Source organism: Phoxinus phoxinus, assembly GCF_949152265.1.
Source record: "Phoxinus phoxinus genome assembly, chromosome: 10".
NCBI classification, from domain to species: domain Eukaryota; kingdom Metazoa; phylum Chordata; class Actinopteri; order Cypriniformes; family Leuciscidae; genus Phoxinus; species Phoxinus phoxinus.
The window spans coordinates 18,605,456-18,625,794 of record NC_136885.1 but is presented as its reverse complement, the minus strand read 5'-3'; the positions used below and the strand labels follow the sequence as shown (position 1 = coordinate 18,625,794).

The 20,339-nt window shown below is 36.6% G+C and overlaps 2 protein-coding genes across 4 annotated transcripts; one reads left to right on the top strand and one right to left on the bottom strand.

Annotated features, from left to right (window-relative positions):
* Positions 1-12,793, top strand: tuft1a (tuftelin 1a). 2 transcript variants are annotated; one of them, XM_079626971.1, is made up of 12 exons: positions 1-338; positions 5,399-5,479; positions 6,624-6,725; positions 6,922-7,008; positions 7,100-7,165; positions 7,262-7,345; positions 8,761-8,871; positions 9,906-10,129; positions 10,235-10,340; positions 10,430-10,513; positions 11,652-11,746; positions 11,867-12,793. In XM_079626971.1, exons 1-12 carry the CDS (start codon positions 282-284, stop codon positions 11,937-11,939), a joined length of 1,170 nt encoding a protein of 389 aa, XP_079483097.1. In that variant the 5' UTR covers positions 1-281; the 3' UTR covers positions 11,940-12,793. The 2 variants fall into 2 exon arrangements, with proteins under 2 accessions (XP_079483097.1, XP_079483096.1); XM_079626970.1 differs by lacking the exon at positions 1-338 and adding an exon at positions 3,027-3,359.
* A 1,576-nt stretch (positions 12,794-14,369) lies between these two features.
* ltap1 (lipid transport auxiliary protein 1) lies at positions 14,370-19,411 on the bottom strand. Of its 2 annotated transcripts, XM_079626154.1 has the most exons (7): positions 19,139-19,411; positions 18,680-18,781; positions 17,419-17,518; positions 17,269-17,322; positions 16,200-16,366; positions 16,047-16,105; positions 14,370-15,964 (listed from the first exon to the last, which is right to left on the bottom strand). In XM_079626154.1, the coding sequence occupies exons 1-7, from the start codon at positions 19,199-19,201 to the stop codon at positions 15,757-15,759; spliced, it is 753 nt and encodes a 250-aa protein (XP_079482280.1). In that variant the 5' UTR covers positions 19,202-19,411; the 3' UTR covers positions 14,370-15,756. The 2 variants fall into 2 exon arrangements, with proteins under 2 accessions (XP_079482280.1, XP_079482279.1); XM_079626153.1 differs by having other exon boundaries at positions 17,269-17,518; positions 19,139-19,385.
* Between the last annotated feature and the right edge of the window lie 928 nt (positions 19,412-20,339).

The window sequence follows — 20,339 nt, the reverse complement described above, 5'->3', positions numbered from 1 at the left end:
AGTGCGATGCCGAAGCAATGAGGTCACACGACAGTTTTCACTCTGACGCGTTAACGACCCGTGAAACCTGTGAGAAGAAGGAGGGGAGTGTCTGTCAAAATCCTTCAACTCGCGGTTAGACTTGCACCGAGGCTATTTATTATTCAGCGTTTCGGACGAGGTCAGAACAAAACACAACACCGACGAGCTCGCGCGCGCAGGGGGTGATTCAACTTCTGCTGTTATTTTAATTTATTTACTGAAGCACTAGTGTCTTTTTAGTGTCGAAACATTAAGCTAAAATGAATCGAATGGGGAGTATGTGCACATTTGATGAAATCAGATGGGATGACAGAATGGTATGTCTACCAATTTATCCACTACTTAGCTATTGTTTATCTATAACATCAAATGTATTCGCTTGTTTGTGTGTTTGTTTTATTAAAATGTGTCTGCATATCTTTGCACAGGTCTGCATAAAGTTGATAGGCTATCTATAGTCTTCTTGTATGAATAATAAGCACATTAAATATATAAAATAAATAAAACTAGTAAGTTTTAAGGGAAAATGATTACACATCTTGACAAAGGTTTCTGGGTCATTTTCTCAACATGGCTACTCATAAAAGAGAACTTTGATCCCCTGTGAGCCATTTCTTCCTGCTCTGTGTTCCTGGTTGTGGAACTTTCTACCACTTATTTAAATGGTTTAGTGCTTCATTCATTCATTTATATCGTGAAAATGAAGTTTGTAAACCAAAATATCTAAGTGCGACTCTTTATTGATTAACAGTATTGTGGCAAACTGCACTAAACCTCCTTTACCTCCACTTGCCCTTCTCTGTGTACTGTACACAACAGATGCTTAATCAGGTTTAATGTCACTTAGGCTACTTGATATTTGGTTTGGTTTCACTAATAACCTGTGAGAGGAATTTCTGCCAACATGGATAGTTAAGCCAAATGCCAGCTGTATATGTGTCGGTTCAATCACCAGTAGGCCTATAAAGTTCTGTATAAAAAGAGTTATGATGAATTAGCCTAGATGATTATTAACTTGATCTTTCCATCCAGGAGTGTTGCCTCTTTATGGCCTCTTTTTGTTCCACAGAATATAGGCTATATAATGGAAAGGTCTGTGCTAGATGGCATAGGAAGAGAGATAAGGCTCAAGTATTTGCTTGATTGTGGCAGGCTTCCTTCCTTTTTTTTAACACGATGGCCATTCACTCTGACTTGACTATTCAAGTCAGACTTAAAGCACCGTATTGTGTGTTTTTCAGCAGCTACAGTTTTTGCGTGTATTCCGTTTGCAAATATGAAAACAGAACATCATGCACTGCTTTCTCAACTCGTCAAGCATTACAAGGTCAAATACCATTTGAGAGGCATTCTTTAGAGAGTCACATGCTTAAAGATTCTCTTCTGAAATGACTTTTAATGATTTCATGTAGTTCTCTAGTAGATTAGATTAGGACATTTTTAAAGTTGCTTTAATTTTTCACTTTTATTCTTTATCTTAGTTTAAAATGATTTGGAAAAGATATATATATATTTTTTCACTTTTTCATGTGGAAAAAAACAACAAAAGCTCTTTTAAGTATATTTTTTTTGTCGGATGACCTTGTTGCAAGGCAGATGACCTTGGTTATGTAACATGTTTCCCTTGTTGTTTTTAAACCTTTGTTCAACCACCTGTGTCTGTATATTTACTTTCTCTCTCCTCCATTTTGCTCATTTACAGCTCCCTCTATAAATGCCTCTTTTACATTTGGCATAGGTTTAGGAGTCAAGCAACAAATATTTCACTTCTAACCTGTATTTACTCACTCTATATATGACTTCTGTGAAAGGACAAATTATGCCTCATCAAGTTCGCATTAAGAAGCAGGTTGCATGCTAGTCATTAGGGTGATATTCAGTAGTACAGTAGCAACAAATATGTACTTTGTACACATGTGAAATGTTGGCTTGGTGTGTTGCCTTGAGGTGACAAAGTTCCACAGAACATTATGGTTAAATTCTATTGTGTTTTTTCTTGCCAACACTGGAAGGACTTGAACAATAATGAATAAGGTTTGTCGTAAACTCATTTGTTTATTACTAATGTAAACTTATTTATTGATTATCAGAGTTAGTGTGCAATGGCACTAATGGTTTGCGACTTTATGGTTGCAAAAGACAATTAAAATGATAGAAAACAAATATCTAATTTTATTGAATATTGATATTACAAAATAAAACTTAATATAACAACATAAAGAAGAGTCCAAGGGGGACTTTTGTGATATGGCAACTTGTGAAAATATTTTTGATATACCAACACATTTTGAACAACACACTTTCATTTATAACAGCCCCTTTAGCTATTTGTTCTAATTTATTCATTCAATAACATTTGGCATTTCATAACCTTTATATTTACTTTAAGTACTTTAAATTTATTACATAAACTTAAATATTTTATTAGAAATGTATCCCAGTTTTTCTTGTTCTAACATTGAGATTTATGATGCCATTATTAATGTTTCAGTTCACTCAGATTCAGTGTTTGTGTAAAGTCACCATTGTCTATGTACAGTCTCAGGTTTCAGCAGCTATTCAGATTTCTCGCGTGACCTTTACATCTTACCGAGGAAAAAACGCTTGTGTGATTAGCCAAGTCTTTTGTCTGATGTCCAGAGGCCTGTATCCAATGACACATTCCACTCACGGCTCTCTAACAATCTCTCGATTTTCCCTCTCTTCATCGCCCATCCCTTTCTCTATGTCCTGTGTGTCTTTCTCCCCTTTGTACCTCACACCTGCGTTCAGGTTTCACTCTGATCTGGTTGGATTTTCAGTGAACAAACGCCATTACTCTCTCTCCATCTGTTATTAATCGTCTGTTTGCTTTCTTAATACCTGTGTCACCACCTCTCTGTTTTTCTCGATTTCCTTGGAACACAAAATATGCAAATCTCACAGAGCTGTTGTGTAATCTCTGAATAATGATCATTCCTGTGTGACAGTGTTTGCTTAGCCAGAGGCTTTGTGTGTGTATTTGTGTCCATTAAAATGAGCTATGTTGTGGTATAGTAGTGTTTTTGTATGTGGCGTTATATTGTAATGAATAGCCTGTTGTTCTGATGCCTCAAGCAGAATCCTCACAAACTCCTTTACACGTAGATTTATTTAATTGTCTCCCATTACAGGCGTGATCTTTTTGTGCCGGTTGCGTGTCATCTTGCAGGTGTGTGTGTTGAGTGTCTTTTTTGCTTTTTTGGGTTGAGGTGTGGTGTTGAACTTGGCTGGCTCGACTAAATGCTGCTTTGCCTTCTATGAAAACACCCCATTCGCACACAGTTGCGGGACGTTCCTGCGATAGTAGCCTACCTCAGGTAAACATTTTAATGCATAATTCATTATTATGAGTTTGTTTACAGTCCTAAAAAAACTTTTGTGGATTATTTTGTCATAGTTTTGTCGATACTGACTATTCGGTTGCCTTCCGTCTTTCCTGCCGATCATCCTGGTAGTGTAATTGTTGTTTTGTTTTGTTTATGGGATTATGATAAATGTGTTGTTTTGGCCAGGTGGGTCGAGGTGTGGCTGTGTTTTGTCTAGTGATTTAGTAAGCATTACAATAATAATAGATATTTTTCTTTCTTTCTTTTTTACTTGGACAGCTTGCCTTCGCAAACTTGCATCACTAGACTAATCTGAAATCGCTCTTGATGACATGTAATACAACAGTGTGTAACTTCCAGCCTTACATGGAATGTTTTTGACCATAAGGTCCTTTGTGATCGACCAAAATTTCAACTGCTGAGTGTGTTGTTGTGGTTTGTTGAACTGCATAGCATCATGCTATTGTTAGTTTGTTGTCTGAGGACTTTTTCACATACAGTATACAGTACTCTATCATCACTGTGATAAAACATGTCGCCATATGATACTTACAGTAACAGTACTGTGTAACAGCTGAACTTTGGAGGTCTGCACACACACACACACACACATATATATATATATTATATATATATATATATATATATATATATATATATATATATATATATATATATATATATATATATATATATATATATATATACGTATGTGTGTGTAGCCTCTTCCTTATTGTCAGACACTGATTTGGAAGTAAAATAACTTGGATAGATAGAGCTGTATCAGCTTAAGTCAGTCCCTGATCAAAGTAAAAAATGAATTTTCTCATTTATAATGCACTTTGTATCTCATATTATGTCACGTTATTGCCTATCACTATATCATGTACATTTGTACTATTATAGTGAACTCACTATAGCTTCTCTATGACTGTAACAGTCATCTCCTATTATACCTCATTCTCGCATTTCTCCTATTTTCATATTCCTTGTAATTTGCACTCAACCATTCTATTGCTTTCTATATTACTTAAATAACAACTGCCCTAATGACAGTAAATATAAATCACGTCTAATCTAATAGAGTGTGTCTTATGTAAATGTGTAATGTCCTCTGTTTGGACTTTTTAGCCACTTGATCTTCACCCCAGTAATGACCATGGACAATTTCGCAGTCAGTTCAGGCCTGTTTCACACATATTTGATAAATATGTCACAGTTTGTGCATGCTGTCTGCCACACACTCTCTTTCAGGACATCTCGTCCCACCATGACTCACTCACAGCAGACTCTTCTGGATGCATGCATGGACACACACACACACACACACACACACACACACACACACACACACTCACACACTCACATACACACATTCATCCATCCATTTGTGGTTGGTTTAATTTTTCCACTCGTCATTGTTTTATATATTTGATCAGATTGTGTTCCTGAATACCATATACAGTTATTATGTTATCGTATGTTGTGTACGAGTGTTTCCTCTGATCTGTTTGTGTTGTTGCCAAAGCTTTATAGTCTCTGCTTTGCCTTTTCCTGTGTCTAACAGACATAGTTTATGTTGTCGATGGGTGTCTGGGTTGTCATGGTGATATTCCATTCTGCGCTGGAGTGCATTGTTCCGTTAAGATTTGTGGCATCCCGCCTCCATTTTTGTGACGATTTAAATTTACATTCAAATACAAAGTTTTGGCAAAGCCTGCAAGGCTCAGGAATTTTCCAGAAGCTGTGGAACAAATCAAATCAGATTTTGTATATATCCTAGAGACTGGACTGTAAATGCCTTTCGCTTTCGCTTTTTTTCTTTCACATTGAGTAACCGCAGACCCTCATGCCAAACTTTAATGGGCCATTCGCCTCCAGTCAGTCTCTCTCTCTCGGAGGGCATTACTCAGTTTCTCCTCCCCACATGTTCCCCTCATCCATACAGCTCCCACCCTTTCGCTCTCTATAACGGTCTCTTTGTTGCATCCCTCACTCACATTTGTGCTTCTCTTCATGTCATTATTCAGAACGGGCACAGAAGGCTCAGACTGACTCTCCACGAGCAGAACCAGCAGCACCAGCAGCAGCATCATCCCACCACGGAGAAGGTAAATATCTGTTTCTTTCTGTTTCACGTGTAGTAAATAGATGAGCGGTAGATGATCTGGTAGTGACATTTGCAGATCTCAAATTCAAATTACATTTTTGATTTTAACATTTACGTAAGATTTTAAAATATATTTGACTGAGTGAACTGTTTCTGTTTCTGATTCTGGGAAGGTTTTATAAGAATGAATAAGTGCCTGTTCGAAACCATTTCTGCATTGAATCTCTGATATTTATGCTTTAGCTGAAGTTATACCAGAATGTATTACTTAACTTTAGTATTAGTCCAGCTAAAACTAACTTTAGCTGGACAATAACTTTATTCTAGAGCTGCTGTAAAGCCAAAACATTTCCTATTTTCACCTTAAAGCTGCTTTGAAACAATCTATATTGTTAAAAGTGCTATATACTGTAAATGAAGGTGACTTGACTTGACTATTATTGAACCTGACTTAATTTGCTGTCCAATATGTATGCTTATGTTTATACATATTTATTTAAATTTAGATTTAGATCACATCAGATACAATTTGCATGTTTTGAGGTTTTGTAGTTGTGTATTAAATGCTTATGCTTAATAATTTCTACTGTTGTTTATGGCCTGGTTATTTCTGGTTGTGCTGTGATAGGGATTCTGTGGAATCAGTTCCGATTAACTTCAGTGGAATTACACACCCCCAACCCCCTACCCCGTACCCCCACCCTTCCCCCCACACACGCACATTCTCTTTGGTCCGTTTCTCTTTCACTGTCTATCTGCCTAAGCTCTATAAACATAAGGAGTATGTGGCTGTGTTCCAGGGGACGTTCTTGTAAGACCAGAGGCTCATTGTTTCAGATTCCAGAAATTGCATAACTTTCCATGTCCCTTTTCCCACATCTGCGTCCATTCTTGCTCTTTAGGGGTTTCCTGCTACCCTTTGTGTGTCAGAGTTATTTATACTTCACATTTAGAAAGCCTTGTTTTCTGCTGATACATGCAAATGTAAAGTTCTGAAAAAGTTCGACAGTATTTACCTGAATGACTATTTCAATTCTAGACAGTTAAGACATCATTCTATTTAGTGTCGCAAGATATAAAAGAGCAGTTAGACATACTATGCATATACTATTGGCATTTAATATGTATTTTTCATGTCATTCCAGCCAATTGGCAGAGCTTTTGCCTTGGTACAACCAACCTATGAGAGGCAGCCACTGAAGACTGATCTTATCAAGCCGTCTGAGGACCAGGGTGAGGTCATCAAGGTGTGTGTGTCTTTAAATTTTAATTATAGATCATGTACATTTGGAAGTTTTATCTGCAATGTAAAACTATAATTGAATTTGTAGTTCTGCCTAAACTAGATGAGGCAGAATTAGACAAAAAATTTCATTCAGGCACTTGTTGAAATCAGTGAAGTCAATGCTTATGTTTTCTAAAATCTTTGGGTTTACTTGTCAGGTATATCTGGAAGGCCGCAAAGAAGCACAAGTCAGACACCAACAGAGTCTAAAGATGCTCTCAGAGGAAGTTTCACAAATACAGGAGGTGAGAGCAAAAATCCTCAGTATGTTCCAATCCTTTTCTATGTTTGGCTGTTTTCAGAACATGTGTTTTAACAGTGTTGTACTGTGTGCAGGTGAGATATTGTCTAAAGAACCTCAGAGAGCAGATGGCAGCTAAAAGTCACAGAACAGAACACAAGGTGAGACAAGAAATCACATCAATCTGCAGATATACATGTTTTTCGAAGCTAGATTAACAACAAAATGTTATCTAACTCTCATTTTCTCATCCTCAGCTGGTGTTATCTGGTACTGGTCCCAGAAAAGTTAATGGCACTCATTCAGTACTTACACAGACCCTGAACGGCTTAGAGAGACAGGTGAGAGTTTTATGTGCCCTGTTGCTTTGCACACACACACACACACACACACACACACACACACACACACACACACACACACACACACACACACACACACACACACACACACACACACACGTTATTAAGTTGATAGTTGATTTTATATTTTTAATTGTGCATGCTTATTTCCACTATTTTTATATTTAAATTATCCTTCAATCATAAAAAAAACTCTAAAGCAATCTTCATCAAATATCTAAACGAATATGCAATAACATTGTTATATTGTGATGCCTAAATTCACTTTTAGAATAAAATACAACTGATTTTAGCTTTTAGTGTTTTATTTTTAATTCCTTTAGACAAAATAGAAAACAATTTTAACATCTGCCATTTATTGGTTATCAGACTTAATATGACAATAATTTTCAGGTTATCGATATTGCTAAGAATGTTATCTGTGCATCCCTAATTTTTTATTCCCCTAAAGCCAAACCTAACCCTCATATAAACCTGCTGACATTATTAGATTTAAATCAAAATATGATTTATGAACCACCTCAGATGTAAATACTCTTCGTCTGTTTGTAATGATCAGCATGCTTCAGAACAGTCATGTTATATAATGTTCTGTGAGTAAAATCTGTATCCTTTGGGTAATAATAGTTTTTTTCATTTAGGTAATTGCTTATTCACACCTTCATTAACAAATCTCCGCAATCTGTTAGTTCTGTATGCTAGTAGAAAGCACATCAACAAACCTGCAGCGGTAAACACCCGTTAGTGTTTGTGTTATCCAGGAGCTAGTGAAGAATTAATCACCAAGGAAACCACACAAAAACGCACAGCTCTGGAAACACGTTAAGCCACCTTCAATTATTATCTTTGGTTCTCCCTAATCGCTGGTATTTGTTCAACAGGTTTTAACATTTCTCACATTCTTCACATTCTTGTCTTTTGTTGCATGATGAAACTAAATGTGGCGGATTAGCCTCCCAGTGGGATGTGTGTGTCTGGGTAGTTAGAGCAGGAATATGGGTGGAAAAGCTGAGCTATGACAGCATACGTCAGTGTTTTACTGTTAGATCACACCCTGCTGACGCACGTACAGAGAAGATCCCTCCCTCTTTCTCTCAAACTTGCATTGTCCTCTCGCGCTCATGCATGTATATAAATAACTGCTGGGAGAGATGTGGGTGTGTTTCAGTGGAAATATTTTTTGAGGACTTATATTTTGTTTGTGTGACTGTGTGATTTGGTTTATAATTAGGCACCATTTGCTACTATTTTTTTATTGCGTAAACCACTATGTTGCGTAACTAATGCACACATGTAACAAGGACATGAACACACATACAAACAAACTCGACTGTCACCAAACAACTTCCAGATTGTTTTCATTAACATTTTGTCGCTATATTCTGTCTCTCCAGGATAGTGTGGATGAGCAGGAAAAAGAGAAGATGAGGGAGGCCAGTAAGCGTCTGTATGCTCAACTCCAAGACGCCGAGAAAAAACACCAGGAGGATAGAGAACAACTGCTGGTTAGTCGCTTCCACTTTTTAGCATTTGTTTCTTTCATAGTGTACAGGGATCCTAATGTTATGAATCATATAGAGCATTCAAAGGAACTTTTGTTAGACTGTCTTCAGAGAAGGTGAGAGTTCAGTTGTACTAATAGTGTGCCAGACATTCCCTCTGGTCAACTGGATCAGATCCAGGTTGGGAAAGAACAGGGTAGAGATCGCACATTCTTTCACGATGACGTTCTGTTTCGTAATCGGCTACTGCTTGCATCTTAAGGATTTCAGTGTTAAGCAAATAGCTGATGACAGAATTATACTTAAAAAAATTAAACCGATTGAAACTACATTTTCAACTTCCTGAAACTGCCTCTGTCGACAAATGCGGTTGTTTTGATAATGAATCATCTGCCAAATTAAATACATGTAAAAAATAATGTACAATCAGCCATTTATTATTGCAAAAATATACCGGTACCCTGAGAGAGTGATCAGGACCCTGACACAAAGCATCATCCTCAATGAGCTGGGAATGGGAATTTTACTTTTTCTTTTCAATAATCTTATTAATGATGACTGCTTACTTATAATCCATCATTATAAATCGCTTTTATCAAAAACTTGTTGGCCTGTAAAAATATATTTAACATGTATTAGAACATCATTACTAGTAAATATAAGTAAATATAAAGCATATACATGTATATTATAATAGATGTACAATTTATTGATAATATATTCTCTAGAGTTATGACTTATTGAATTGGACATTGGATAACTTTTCTGAGGTAAATGTGTTACCTGACACAATCAGGTGACAAATTGTTTACAAGTTTGTTTTAATGAAGACTTCCCATAAGAAGTATGAGATTGTCAGGGCCGACGATTAAATATACAGTTTACGGCTCATTGTACAAATAATATTTCTCCACAGAATCCTATGATTAACCAATCAGATTTTAGTATGCCAGAAAGCTGTGTACTATTTAAACATAAATGTGTCTTTTGTGCTTTGTGATTGAACTCTTCTATTTTGTCTGTTCATGTTCTTGTAGGCGGAGGCGCATCAGTATAAGCAGCAGTTATCTGAGCAGAGTGAGTATCTGAAGAAGGTTCAGCACAGCAAGGAGCAGCAGGATCAGCAGATCGAAGACCTTCAACGTCTCATGGGCGGCATGGAGCAGGAGAGCTCCTCCCTCAGAGACCAGCTCATGACCAAAGAAGCGGAAGTCCTGCAGCTCCACGAACTGAGGGAGGAGGGCCATATAGGGAGGGAGAGGTGAGGGTCATGACATATCTTTCTGATTCTGTCACGTAAAGTTGTCTCTTTAACGTTAAACATCAATTGAGCGTTGCTCTAAACGGCTGCCTTATCATGTAACAGGTTAGAAGAGCTGGAAAGGGAAAATGCGATTTTGAAAGAGAAGATTCATCACTTGGATGACATGCTCAAGAGTCAACAGAGAAAACTACGGCAAATGATTGAACAGGTACATTGTACAAACACACACTCTAATACAAACATGTGTCATGTTAGGTTCACTTTCTAACGCCAGCTTTCCATCGTTGTGCCGTTTAGCTTCAGAACTCGCGCATGGTGATTCAGGAGAGAGACAGAGTGATCAGAGAGCTGGAGGAGAAGGTGTCCATGCTGGAGGCAGAGGTCAGTTTACAGGATATAAACACACATCTAGGTGGGATTCACAATTACCAACGATTTTGGTTCTGGTTCCAGTTCCTATGACTGATTCTGGTTCCTTAAAGGGAGAGTTCACCCAAAAATGTTGTCATCATTTACTCACCCTTGTGTTGTTCCAAAGCTGTATGCGTTGTTTTATTCTGTTGAACATGAAAGAAGATATTTTAAAGAATTCTGGTAACCAGACAGTTGACGGTGGCCATTGACCATAGTATTTTTTTCCTACTATGGAAGTCAATGGCTGCCATCAACTGCTTGATTACCAACATTCTTCAAAATATCTTCTCTTGTGTTCAACAAAAGAAAGAAAGCCATACAAGTTTGGAACAACATGAGGGTGAATAAGTGATGACAACATTTTTGGGTGAACTATCCCTTTAATTATTCCATAAATAGTTTTTTTACTGTAGTATTTTTCTTTTTCTTTTAACAATAATAAATACATTTAAACAATTCTTTCAAAAGGTGTTATTTACATTGACTTTGTGTGACTTTTCACAGAGTCCAATCCATTAATTGGCTTTAACAACAATTTGCAATTTCACAAATAATTACAAATAAACACAAGTAACACACTGTGATAGTATTTTCTTGTAACATGTACTTCAGTAATGTATATATGTATATAAGTGGTTACATTAAATAAAAATATTAAACAAACAAAAATGTGCTAACATTTAATTTAACATAAGCATAAATACTACTGATAAAATGCATAATGTGTCATATGAACAAGTTAGTAACTACACTGATTTAAACACTGATAAAAGTTTGTTCAGGAATTGGACTACACTGGTTATACTTTTTATACGTTTTTTATTCCCTAAAAAGAATCAATACGAGTCAATCAGTTCCGATATTTTAAAAACACAGAACTGGTTTTGAAAAAGAATCTCTTGTTTGCTTGTTTTTTCAACCATAGTTATAATTCTCCTCTCCATCATCTAATCATAATTTCATGAATTACTGCTGAAAATGCATTTTTAATATAAATAAAATACAATTTCTATCACAATATACAAAACGAAATCAGTTAATTCACCCTTTCATCTGTGATCTCATGAGTCTTTTCCGATGTCTGACCTTTGTGCTGTGCTCACAGAACAAACAAATGCACGATCAGATGGATTACTATCTGGGGAGTCAAAGGTCAAATTCATACCTGCCATCAGACGCCAATGCGCAGATTGTCTACAGGTAAGACATGCAAATTATCCCGATAGCTACACGCAAATGATGTTATGCAAATGGTCACATATGCTTGATAACAGACATACAAGCACACACATTCAAAGTCAATTTATGTCTCCTCCACAGCAAGCCTCTGAGACCTTCCACCCAGACCAACAAGAGTCTGCCCTTCATCAAAGTCATTGAAATGAAATCATGAACGTTACCACAGCAACATCACAGCACTGCTGTGACAACCGCACCATCCTTCAGTATCCGTGCTGGAGAATACTAGCAACACAAATGACCACAGACCTTCACCAAAGGACACACCATTGCTTTAATGTCTAAAGGCCTTTTCTCCAAGTATACCTCTAACATTGCAGAGGTCTGTTACTGTTATTGCTACAATTATTTACTATGAATAATCAATGTAGGTTTGACACAACAGGGACTGTTAAAATGAACATATCCATTTTTATGAAGACAAGTGAAGAAAACAAAAATGAAGAACTCATTTTAATTTTTGTAAGAAGTGTGAAGGGCTTCTAGATGGATGCTGGGGATATTTTGGTATTTATTTGAGGCTGGCCCTCTGAAGACGATGTCTTTCATGGACAGACTGGTTTTGTTGCTAAACACCCTCATTGAGCTCTCTTTATCTCTCGTAATCTCCCTCGGGATTAGCTCAGTTAAACGCTTGTGGAATTAATGGGTCTTTTTCTGAGTTAGACAAATTATAGAGACGATAACAGTTTTATTTTATTTGAAGGAATATGAAGTAAAGAAGGATGAAGGATTTTTGTATCTTCATTGTATCTATTTATATCTAAATTAAGGCTGGAAAATGCATTCTGTGGCATTGGAAAGCGATCAGGAACAGCAGTGGTCCTTGTTTATCTCGAATAACACTGATAACTGACGGTGCAGAAAGAACTGAACGGAAGACAGTGAGTTATGACATGCTTATCCTGAAACAAAAAACTGCAACAAATATTTATTCTTCATCTACACGCTTTTCTCAACCAAAGAGACACAGCAGGAAGAATCCAATGACTCGCCTTCTATGAAAAACAAAGATGCCTTGTGAGCGTTTCATAAGATTGAAAGAATGTAACACTTGTCCTTTACTGAGCCAGTTCAGGCCAGTAGAACACAGTGTGACCTCTGTTATTCAGTCGAGCCAACCGCTGCAGCTACTCAGTTAGCCATTTCCAACATTCAGTAAACTGATTTTATAGCACCTAGTTAGAAAACTGATGTGATTGGCCAGAGCACCTGCCCAACTCAAAGTAGTGCCATGTGAACAGGTAATAATATCACAACATGGATTATTTATACTTCATTAATTTAATTCTGGACAAGGGTGTGTTCAAATATGCATTCCATCACCATGTTAATCCACCTTCACATTTGTAGATAGTTTTGTATATATTTTCTCTTTGTGTGAACTTTAACCTTGATGTGAATTTCTTAGAAAGGCTTCAGATAAGCATGTAACATCTTTTATTTTTTGTAATAATATTTTTGTAGTAAAAAACGAGTGGTTTGTTATGCTTGAATTAATGGCATTTTGAGTATTGTATTTAAATAAACTAGTTTCATGAATGTTGTTGTCTTGCCTTTTTTTTTTTCGTGTCAAAAAAGGGAATGTGGTTAATGGTTGGTTTTATGAAATCTTAAAGACAATGTAAAAATTGTATGATATGGAGAGGTACCGTGGAATATGACCACCGTCACAAACACTCCAGTGTGTTTGTTTCGTATGGAAATACATGCGAGTCTCACAAATAAGATAAGCATGTTAGAATGATTTCTGAAGGATCATGTGACACTGAAGACATAAGCAAACATGTTTTCTCACAGTCACACACCTAACTCGGAAACTCTTAAGAAAATCCAAAGTTACCAAAACTCACAATTACGAGTTGCGCTGATGTTCATGTGCATTTCATCTCATAAATATATTCTTTCTGACATGACTTTAAAACACTGTAACTGCCGAAGCTAAACTTTGAACACCACTGGCCTGCCCCAACGTGCTTACATTGGTTAAACCAGAAGTTGACACGTCAGACCGCAATGATTGATCTATGTTTCGAACACGCCATAAAGCCAATGACATCACACTCACCAACAATCGGTTTTGTTGTACTTTTGCTAAACAACCGAACTAGCTAGAGTGCACAACTATTGGGAATCCGTGTTGCAGATTTGGCACATTTGTCAGAAGGAAACCTAGGAAGTCTAGAAACTCATTGCAGCTAAAGTCTCACCATGTGTTTTTAAATCTGAGAATGATGAAATTATTTTTAGATTATGCTATGTATTTTTTTTATGCTTTTTGTGCAAACTAAAGAAAATGTGAGGTATGAACTGAAGTAGTTTGTTTCTGTTAATTTGTTAAATATTCAAGTACTTCAGTAATTTATTTTGTTGAATCCTGTTTACCTGTTATGATTAAATGTACAATATATGACCTGTACTTGAGTTCTACTTGTTGAATAGCCTATATAAAACTTTACAGGAAATGTGGTTTGAGTTTAAAAAACATAATCATCAAGTAAGTTTTATAAATATTATAATAGTTTTATAAATATGAATTTTCAAATTTAACCACACTTTGAATATCAGGTAGGCCTAGACTATTAGTTCAAATCAAATTTATTTATATAGCACTTTTGACAATTTTGCACGGTTGCAAAGCAGCTTTACATACACAAAGAAAGTAGTCACAAAAGTAAATATATGTAATTATAACAAATAAAGAAAACAACATATAGTCAAGTTTTAAATGGTAAAAGAAATTCACGCACCTGATCAGAAGTTTTATTATTTTAGTTTATTCCTGATACCTACTGTAATACACTTTTCCCATTAATGGCCTGTTGTACTTTGAAATGTGAACTGCAGCCCTTTGGGCTGTCAAAATATCATGAATTATTAAAATGATCCTAAACAGTCCTCAAAAATGACACAAAAAGTTATAATGTCAAATAAATTCAGAAACAATAACTGCATGAAAAGTAACAACGTAAAATTTATTTAAAAAAATGTATCTCATGGGTCACATTTAAATTACATCAAATACAACTTTAGTTGAACTTCAGCACTGCTTTTGGACAACTAAAATGCATTTAGTACAAAATTAGTTGTTCCAATTTAACAGAAGTTTACAAATTTAGAGTGTGCCACAAATACATTTTAGTTATACTAAAGAACATACGAATAAATTGTGCTTAATTATACTATTTTTTCACTGGGGTAACCAGTGATGTCTTGTTAGTGAAGACACCTAAAGGCACAGCAGTGCAAGTACAGAAAAAGCAGTATATTAGATCTGATAAGACTTTATAATACAGTGAAAGTCAACACAGACAGCCTCTTATCGCTCTTTAAGCTACGTTACCATGACAGAAAAACATCAATTCATAACTCAAAGTACTTTGTTTCTCCTTATACACACACATGTACATGAACTAATTAAAAAAATAAAATTGCACTTAAAAAATAAGGACAATAATCTGATCAGTAGCACAGAAATATTTAGAATAATAGAATATTTTTCTCACCCAGTTTCTGTTAGAATGATGTCCGGCCATCTCTTTTAGTATAAAACAGGTGTAAGAATGAATGTCCGTACAGCTGTTTTTTATCCACGTGTATGTGCCAGAACAATTGGTCTTGTTGGTGCTCTTCATATTTAAAGGCTATTCTCACAAAGAAAAAAATGGTGAACAGTGGCTATGACTTTTAACATAAGAAAATAGTAAGAATTCTGTCAGGACAACAATTAAATTAGAAACGTAACATTCTTGGATTGCTCTTAAAGCATTCACAATGACATTTATCCCACAGATTTTGTTATATCTTAAATCATTCTCTATGTGATTTGAGGCCATTATAGTGCAACTTGCACTGTGGTCCTTTCTACATGACGGATTTTCCAGTGGAGGTTTTCCAGTGAGCGACACTTCCGTTTCACAGTTTCAGAGTTACATTTACACAGTTCCTCAAAAGGGTTTCATCCTCTGAGTCTAAAGTGTGCTCTCTAGAGTATTATAGTTGTCTTTAAAGTTTTTGAGCTCCAGGAAGTGTTTGGGCCTCTTGCTGCGCTGTCCGGAAGACGGCAGGTACGTGACCTGAATGGTTGAGGCAGACGAGGGGCCGGGAGAGCTGGTCAGATCTTTAGCTGCTGACTGGTGCTGCTGGTTTAGACTGGTGCTGCTGGAGTGGGTCTTGACACTGTGGGGAACAAAAAGGGAATAGAGTGAGAAAAGTGATATATATGAGCAATAAACAGCAAAGATTAGACAATAAAACTTACACATCAGCCAGTTCAGCCAGATCTTCCTTATACTTCACAAACTCTGCCTCGCCAAACATCTATGGGAAAGAGAACACAAGCCTCTTAAATATTGTCCTGCAGCGCCCCCTGCTGTAAATGACCAATTAACACACACATGACACTGGGACTGACCCCTGTCCCGTGACGGGCACTGTCGTAGCCCTCGACTAAGCGATCTAGGAGCGTACTGTGACTCGACTTGAACAGAGAATGAGAGTTCCGCAGGTCCAGCAGCCATTTCCTGTAGCGGCGACCAGTCAGAGCACTGGCACTGCGACACAACTCGTGAAATGGGAGATCTAAGAATGGGACAAAACCAGATCAGATCAAACTAGACCTGCGTGCATTCAGTTTTCTATTTCACAAGCTTATCACACATTTATTTGAGAGAGTGAGAGAGAGAGAGTGTGAGTGAGTGAGTGAGTGAGTGAGAGAGAGAGAGAGAGAGAGAGAGAGAGAGAGAGAGAGAGAGAGAGAGAGAGAGAGAGAGAGAGAATAAATGTTTCTTGAGCATCAAATCAGATTATTAGAATGATTTCTGAAGGATCATGTGACACCGCAGAATAAAGTAATGATGCTGAAAATGCAGCCTTTCCATTACAAGATTAAATTACATTTTAAAATATTAAAACTTTATAGCGGTAATTATATAAAGTGCTATAAAATTTTGGATTGGAAATTTATTTCCATTATATTATAAATGCTAACATAAAACTAAAATGAAGTTTTTTTTTTTTTAACTGAAATAAAAATAAAAAGTATGAAATAAAAAGTATAAAATATAAAAAATGGCCACGAATTAATTATGCCACGTCATATTATAAATCATGAAAACCCTCACAACTGTTCTGTATTACATATGAAAATGTCAAAAGATAACTAGACTCATTAGAAAAATTCCACCTAATAGTCCTAAAATATTCAAGCTAAAATAAAACTAAATAAACAAACTAAACCATTCTGACAAAAACTAAAACAATGACAGGGTGAAAACTAAATTAAAATAAATAAAAACATCCAAACTACCGTACTGCATTATAAGGCTGATTACTGAAATATGAGATTATTAAAACAAAATTAAACTGAACGTGGTAATTATTCATGTGAAATTGATGTGAATTCATTTAAAACATCTTTCCAGTAAGCCGTGATCTTGACCCGGCATAATCTTGGGCTGCAAACAGGCAAAAGAGGGTCTTACCAGAGTCTCTGATGGCATCTAACGCTTGCATTCTGAAGAGATAATTATAACAACCTGCACAAACATAAACACGGGCATAAGTTTTCACATCTGCAGCTGTGTTATAAAGCGAACTGCTAGGGGCTTCTTTGTTTTTCTCACAATTCTGACCTTGATGCTTCAGTCGATCGTCATCTTTAGAGAGCAGATGTGGCTCATAACGAATGTCATTCACTTTAGACAAACGGGAATCAATCTCTTCTTTTAGGTCCTGTAAAAAATGCAACTTTGCTTCAGTGCATTACAAACTAAGTATACAACAAAAAGCATCATAGAGGGATAAAACAGAAGAACAACATCATATAAACAAAAGACAAGACTTTAAAATCAAAGTCATATAGTTTTGCACAAGAGTAGTTATATTTTTAATTCAATACAAATCAGATGCATCATGATACAGTACATGGGGTCAGCCGCGACTCATCTGTATGGGCATAGGAATACAAAATATTCATCCAAACATAGACCTCTATATATACACTGAATTTATAAAAAATATTATACATTTGATCAGCATTCTGCAACAAATAGACTATTTTAAGCCATAAAGCGAGCAAAATATATTAAAATGTAGCGCATGGATTCGGCAGGCATTATGATACTAAGCTGGGCCCTACCTAGCTCTACAGCGCCCCGCAAATTTCCAATGTAAATCTGTGGTGAGAAATGTGTCTGCATCAGGTCAGTTAGGCTACTAGTTGGCATGTCTGTTCTTCCTATGTGGAGTAGTGTATCAAATTAATGAGAATATAAACCCCTTAGTTTAAACGTGCTCATGTGAATAGCTTTTATATACAGTAGTTCCTTCTGTTGTGTGATTTATGCTTGTTCTGAGATTAAACATGACTTTTTTCCTCACTGGAATTCCTAACTTGTAATATTCTAAACAACACTCGGACACAATAAATACTATATAAAGGAAATTCTAAGATGGCATTCAAAGTCTGTCAATCATCATTAGAGGTCATCATTACCCTCAGGCTGAATAACGCAAGGACATTTGAATTCTGACAAAAGTGTGTCTGATGTGTTCTGTTCAGTGATTAGGATATAAAGCTTATATATCACAACTAGCTAAGACCCATAATCTGCCCTACCTAAATGTATGGCCAAGAGGCGCTACTGCATGTAGTACAATGTAGACATTTATTTCACAAAGTTCAGTAGAAGTTCTACCTCTTGGGACCTCGGTATTTATAAAACCGTGCGTACGGCCCTGAGTAGAACATACTTTTACCATTTATTGTCCTGTTGGGGGCATTTTGTTTAAGAGCAGTGGCCAAAAATATTTAGGTGCTGATACTACAATAAATCAAATCTCCTCTACAGAGACATAATGATTTTTGGGGGTGTCAGGAGGAGCTGTTCATACCTTCGGTGCGTTATGACCCAACGGGACGTGCGGTCCTCTGCGAGACTTCATAGCGAAGCGCATAATCTGCCTTTTCACAAAGATGAACAGCAGAACAAACACCTGCAGAATTACAGAAGGGTTCAATCATACACACTTATACAATTCTGACACGGACAATAAAGGCTCAAAAGTGAATGATATATGCAGTATTTTTAGGCATCATAGGTGCTAAATACGACGCTTTCGTTTCTTGATGGGCAACTCAATACGTTTTGAGAAACTAAGTGGAAAATTCTATTGTAATCCCCATTATAAAGTATTCACACATCTGGGCTGTCAGTGTCAATGCATATTATACGAAGAAAATACTGATATATATTGCTCCAGTTTTACTGTTGTTGTTAAGTATTCCGTTAAACGTTACATGTTTAAAAATACAACTATTGTTATACTAATACTATGCCGTTTGGTACTTACCAGGCTTCCGTAGGCCATAACAAGCACAACATTTACACCGGAAAGAGTCTGTCCTTCTACCATTGTTAGATTTGAATTAAATGCTCATGAAAGTAAGCTATAATCGGTCGATATTGGTAGTCAGTGTTGCAAGTTCAGCTCGTTATTCTTCAGGTTGACAGCAGCATATTCATGAGAGTATTTGTTGACATCTCCTGTGCTCTCTCTCTCTTCGTCGCATGTTTTGTATGAGAAAACGCTTCCGTCTACTCACCTTTGACGCCACCTTGTGGTTTGGAGTGAATAACGCAACATCAGTTCAGAGTTTTTCAAAAATGCCCTCAGCGATTCCCAGGTCACGATCAGGTCAGCAAAACAAATGTGTGGAAATTGTTCATAAAAATATCCTTGCATAAATTGTTGCCTGTAATTCAATATAAACGGGCAATTAAATGTTTGTGCTCCTTATCACATAAACGTGTTCCTTTTTAAAGAAAAGTTGGGGTTTCCCCCCCTTCTTTCAACCACATTACAATGCTTTTCACATTCCATCCTACTATTTTCAGAGAGTTACTCATACAGAAGTGGCATATAGGGTATATAAATTTACACCAATGCCACTGTGTCTGTCGTTGTTCCAAACCACAAGGCTTTTCCTCTCTGTGAGATTATAGCTCTCGGAGCTCACAAGTCACACACACATGTAGGCTACTGTCAATGCATCCAAACATTATGCACATGGTTTTTCAATGTTCTAGACTCGTTTCTGTGAAAATGAAGTGAGCAGTTATTATCTGAATTAGCGGACAGCTGACCTTTATCAGATCAACACACTGAACAATGGCACCAATTCTTTCAGGAGGAACAGAGGTGGGTGGCAGATGCATGAAAAGACAACAAGGGATCAAATTGTTTCCCCAGTAAGAACAGATATCGCAACAATCATGACTTTATCTCAAGCCCTGGTAAAGAAAGATGGAATAAAATCTCTGTATTGTACAGACTGTGGTAGAAAAATGAGAAGAAAAAAAGGGTGGCAGGCAAGTGACTCACTCTGTCCTGTAAAAAAAAATAAACCACACTAGCCATATGCATTCTGCATTTGTCAGATTTGTATGAAAATCAGTGCAGATATACATATTGGTATCAGATCATGCATTAGCTTAGCCGTAGGAAGGATGCAATGCTATTCAGCAGCTAAGAAGTTAAATTCTTGTGACCA